Here is a 5,271-nt window from a genome sequence, read left to right on the forward strand (position 1 = left end):
ACAGGCGACTCCTTTATTCCTCACTGGTGAGCACGCCAAGGAGAGCCCGGCGCCAGGCAGGACGTAGCCGGGGCTGCCGGGCTGGTCCCCCGGCGCGAACCCTTCCCGAGGGCAGCCCGCCCGCCCGACAGCCCCAGTGAGCTGGTCTGCGACCCAGCCGGCCGCCGAGCTCCGTCCACCTGGGCCCGCGGCCTCCCAGCCTCGCGACCCCGGTGCGTCCTGCACCCACCCCACCCCCGCCCCCGGAGCCCAGGGCGCAGCTGGCCGGCCAGTAGTCAGAGGGGCCGGCACTGAGGCTTGTCCCCGAGGTGGGGCGGCCGGGGGCCCGCGGGCACGTTCTCCAGGACCTCACGCAGGGAGAAGATGCAGAAGGAGATCTCCTCGTAGGAGGTCCTGGCCCCGCTCTCATACAGACAGGCGAAGGCCAGGGCCCCCACGGGGCTGGGCCCAATGGACACCAGGTCAGAGTAGCCGCTGGGGCCCTCGTAGATCACCCAGGGCTCTGTCCAGCTGTGGGGATCCAGCGGGGACCGGCTCAGGCGGATGCCCATGCGCAGCCGGGCCCTGCGCCCCGCGGGGTGGGAGTACAGCAGCCATGTGGGGCTCTGGGGCAGGGTGGCAGGGGCGGCCGGGAGGGCCAGGGCGCAGGACCCCTTGTCCCCACCGACCCCAGGCCCAGGGCCAGGCTGCCCAGGGCCATGCCCCTGGCCCTGTGGGAGGCTGAAGGGCCCCTCCGGCACGTGGCCTCCACGGGGGTCTCCAGCACCCTCCGCTGGGGGTTCCTGGACTCCAGGACAGAGACGTGCAGGGTGGGGGGGCCTCCTGGGACCCACCGACCACCCCTCCCCCTGAGGCCTGCTGGGGGGTGGGGCCGGGAAGCCCACAATGCTGCCCTGGCAGCCCCCGGCTGTCTCGGCCAGCGGGGGCACGAGCTCCCCGGGCAGGAAGGAGGTGCCCTCGTCGGCGCTGAGCGCCTGCACGCGGCTGCCCAGGGGGCTGCGGGCGTTGCAGTAGAGGAAGCTGCCGGCCCGCCCGCCGTCCACCACAGCCAGCTGGCACTCGCCGGAGCGCAGGTTGGGCACGAGGCCCCCACAGTGCCAGCTGTGGCCGTGGTCGTCGCTGTAGAAGGCGAAGGAGTGGGGGCTGGTCCGGCAGACCTTGCCGAAGCACTCCCGGCGGTCCACGCGGTAGGTGTAGGCGGGCACCAGCAGGCGGCCCGAGGGCAGCTGGATGCCGTGGCCCGGGCCCACGGCGAACGTGGCCCAGTCTGCGGAGAGGAGGGCGGAGGTGGGGGCTCTGGTTACCGGGCGAGGGTGCCACGGGCGGGGCCCACACGGTGGGGGAAGGGTGGGCCTGGGCCTCAGCCGGGGGCAGCTCGTAGCCGACCACCCTCCACACACGACTCATCCGGCCACCTGAGTCCTCCCACCCTCCACACACGACTCATCCGGCCACTTGAGTCCTCCCACCCTCCACACACGACTCATCCGGCCACCTGAGTCCTCCTACCCTCCACACACAACTCATCCGGCCACCTGAGTCCTCCCAGGCCGGAGGAGCCTCTCACCGCCGTTAGCAGGCGCCCAGGAGCCCGTGTGGCCGGGCTCTCGGCCAGCCCCGAACCCAGGCTGACGGCCCGGTGGTGCGTGGCGTGAGGGCTGCCCAGACAGGGAGAGCAGAGGGCGGGTGGGAGGCTGAGGACCCGCAAGGTCTCCGCATGAGCTGTGTGTCCCGTCCCCGTCCCCCGGTGCAGCTCCCACGTGCCACGGAGGCTGGTGGGTGGGCAGCCCCCGGGGCTGGGGCAGGGGGTGCAGGAGGCGTCTGGGGCTGAGGCCCCGCAGTGAGGAGGCGGCGAGAGAAAGAGCAGGTGGGAGGGAGGCTGCCGGGTCTGGGGGCCGAGAGAGGCCTCAGGATCACACCCGCTCCTGCGCAGGAGCCGGGAAAGTCTCAGGCCGGCCGGGCAGCCTGCTCCTGCCCGCCAGGCGGCCGGGAGGGTGACCGGTCCCACGTGCCGGGGGCTGGGGTGTCGCAGGACGCTTGGTCACACTTGGGCGGAGGCCGAGGCGGGCTGGGCCCTGCTCCACGTGGACTGTGGGCCCCCGCCTGCCCGCCTACCCTGCACGGCGCCGCCGATGGCCTCCTCGGTGAGGTCGCGGGCACTGCCCCAAGTGAGGCCGGCGTCGCGGCTGCTCACACAGCAGAGACGGGCCGCGTTCCTGCCCGTGGCGATCTGCACAGCCTCAGGCGTGTGGCCCAGCACGGCGATGAAGAAGAGGAAGACGGTGCCGGTGCCGGCGTCCAGCACGGGGCAGGGGTTCATGGAGCGGTGCTCGTCCAGGGCCGCCGTCCCCAGCACGCACAGAGCCCCCCACTGCCAGGGAAGGAAGGGCCGCTGGCCAGCACGTCTGGGACCCAGGCCCAGTCCCGCAGGGGCACCTCGGGACAGCGGGGCCGGGGTTTGCCCGTCCCCACGTGGGCACCCGCCGTCCCCAGCCCCATCCGGCCACTCACCCGCACGGAGCCCCCGGCCAGCGTGCCCCTCCGCAGCGCCAGGCGGTGGGCGTGGGAGTCGCTGGGGCTGAGCCGCTGCTCCACGAAGGCCAGCAGGGTAGGCCCCGGGGGCACCGGGAGCAGCGCGGGCACACGGTAGGTCAGGCCCGTCCTCTCCCGCTGGAAGAGCACGGTCCGCGCGGGGGCACGAGGGGGCCCCATGCTCTGCAGCTCAGAGCAGGGCCTCGGGTCAGCGGACGGGGCCCAGGGAGCCCCAGCCCCACACCCACAGGTCTGTCTGGACTGGGGAGGGCTCGGCAGGTGCGGACGCGCCCGCCTGGCCCCACCCTGTGCCCACCTCGGGGTAGCCCTGTCTCACGCTCCCTCAGCCCAGATCGGGGCAGCTGCTCCCCAGCCACCCACAGCCACAGCACCCCGATGTCAGTGCCATCAGCCCGACCTCCTCGCAACACGGCTGCTACAGCTGACGCTCGGCCAGGCCTGGCGGGTTCTGGGTGCCGGGGAGGCCGGCCAGAGCGCACCCAGGCCCTGCCAGCCCACGTGCCCGGGACGCACGGTCAGCGCAGAATTCACCGCGAGACGCTGGACAGGTGGACACCAGGGCGCTGGGCTTCAGACAAGGAGGGGCTCAGCGTCCCCAAAGGAGGGGCCGCAACTCCAAAGAAGCCACAGCTAACACAGAGACACCAGCAGTGAGCACACAGGGACCTACACGCACACAGGGACACACACACACAGGGACACACACACACAGGGACCTACATGCACACAGGGACACACAAACAAAGGGACACATACACACAGGGACACACACACACAGGGACCTACACGCACACAGGGACCTGCACGCACACAGGGACACACGCACACAGGGACACACACACACAGGGACACACACACAGGGACCTACACGCACACAGGGACACACAAACAAAGGGACACACGCACACAGGGACACACACACACAGGGACACACGCACACAGGGACACACACACACAGGGACCTGCACGCACACAGGGACACACGCACACAGGGACACACACACACAGGGACACACACACACAGGGACCTACACGCACACAGGGACACACGCACACAGGGACCTACACGCACACAGGGACCTACACGCACACAGGGACACACGCACACAGGGACACACGCACACAGGGACACACACACACAGGGACCTGCACGCACACAGGGACACACGCACACAGGGACACACGCACACAGGGACACACACACACAGGGACCTACACGCACACAGGGACACACGCACACAGGGACCTACACGCACACAGGGACACACGCACACAGGGACCTACACGCACACAGGGACACACGCACACAGGGACCTACACGCACACAGGGACACACGCACACAGGGACACACACACACACAGGGACACACACACACAGGGACACACACACACACAGGGACACACACACACAGGGACCTACACGCACACAGGGACACACGCACACAGGGACACACGCACACAGGGACACACACACACACAGGGACACACACACACAGGGACCTACACGCACACAGGGACACACGCACACAGGGACACACGCACACAGGGACACACACACACAGGGACACACACACACAGGGACCTACACGCACACAGGGACACACGCACACACAGGGACACACACACACACAGGGACACACACACACAGGGACACACACACACAGGGACACACACACACACAGGGACACACACACACAGGGACACACACACACAGGGACACACACACACACAGGGACACACACACACAGGGACACACACACACACAGGGACACACACACACAGGGACACACACACACAGGGACACACACACACACAGGGACACACACACACAGGGACACACACACACAGGGACCTACACGCACACAGGGACACACACACACAGGGACACACACACACACAGGGACACACACACACAGGGACACACACACAGGGACACACACACACACAGGGACACACACACACAGGGACACACACGCACACAGGGACACGCACGCACACAGGGACACACACACACAGGGACACACGCACACAGGGACCTACACGCACACAGGGACACACGCACACAGGGACACACGCACACAGGGACACACACACACAGGGACACACACGCACACAGGGACACACACACACAGGGACCTACACGCACACAGGGACACACGCACACAGGGACACACACACACACAGGGACACACACACACACAGGGACACACACACACAGGGACACACACACACACAGGGACACACACACACAGGGACACACACGCACACAGGGACACACGCACACAGGGACACACACACACAGGGACACACACACACAGGGACACACACACACAGGGACCTACATGCACACAGGGACCTGCACGCACACAGGTGAGTAGGTGGCACCCGCCGCGCAGGACTCGGAGCAACCGGAGCCCAGGGCCTGGCCGGCCACGCACAGGAGCCAGATGGGCGCGCCGAGGGGACGGGTGGCAGGGCGCCCACATCGCCTGGCCAGGACCCAAGTCCCCCCCACAGGGCCACGCACAGTCGCCGGGCGGGTGGGCCCCGCACGTGGAGAAGGGGCTGAGGGTGAACACTCGCGGAACCCAAGGGCAGGCCGCGCCCGCGCCCGCCGGCACCCCGAGGGCCGGGACGGACACCTGCAGCTCACCCACCTCGGCCCGGGGCTGGCTCTCGGCCACGCAGCCCTCCCCGCTGCTCCCCGCTGCCAGCTCG

General features: G+C 68.7%; 1 protein-coding gene across 1 annotated transcript; it reads right to left on the minus strand.

The window, feature by feature from the left end:
• NEU4 (neuraminidase 4) lies at nucleotides 1-5,271 on the minus strand. The gene is made up of 4 exons (XM_069460193.1): nucleotides 5,211-5,271; nucleotides 2,512-2,715; nucleotides 2,116-2,371; nucleotides 1-1,267 (listed from the first exon to the last, which is right to left on the minus strand). The coding sequence occupies exons 2-4, from the start codon at nucleotides 2,710-2,712 to the stop codon at nucleotides 276-278; spliced, it is 1,449 nt and encodes a 482-aa protein (XP_069316294.1). The 5' UTR covers nucleotides 2,713-2,715; nucleotides 5,211-5,271; the 3' UTR covers nucleotides 1-275.

Source organism: Eulemur rufifrons, chromosome 1 (genome assembly GCF_041146395.1).
Source record: "Eulemur rufifrons isolate Redbay chromosome 1, OSU_ERuf_1, whole genome shotgun sequence".
Taxonomy (NCBI): Eukaryota; Metazoa; Chordata; class Mammalia; order Primates; family Lemuridae; genus Eulemur; species Eulemur rufifrons.

Coding starts and splice junctions, on each gene's coding strand:
- NEU4 (XM_069460193.1), bottom strand. CDS start 2,712: ATGGGGCCCCCTCGTGCCCCCGCGCGGACCGTGCTCTTCCAGCGGGAG. Junction 2,372..2,511: donor TGGCCGGGGGCTCCGTGCGG/GTGAGTGGCCGG, acceptor CTTCCCTGGCAG/TGGGGGGCTCTGTGCGTGCT. Junction 1,268..2,115: donor CATCGGCGGCGCCGTGCAGG/GTAGGCGGGCAG, acceptor TCCTCTCCGCAG/ACTGGGCCACGTTCGCCGTG.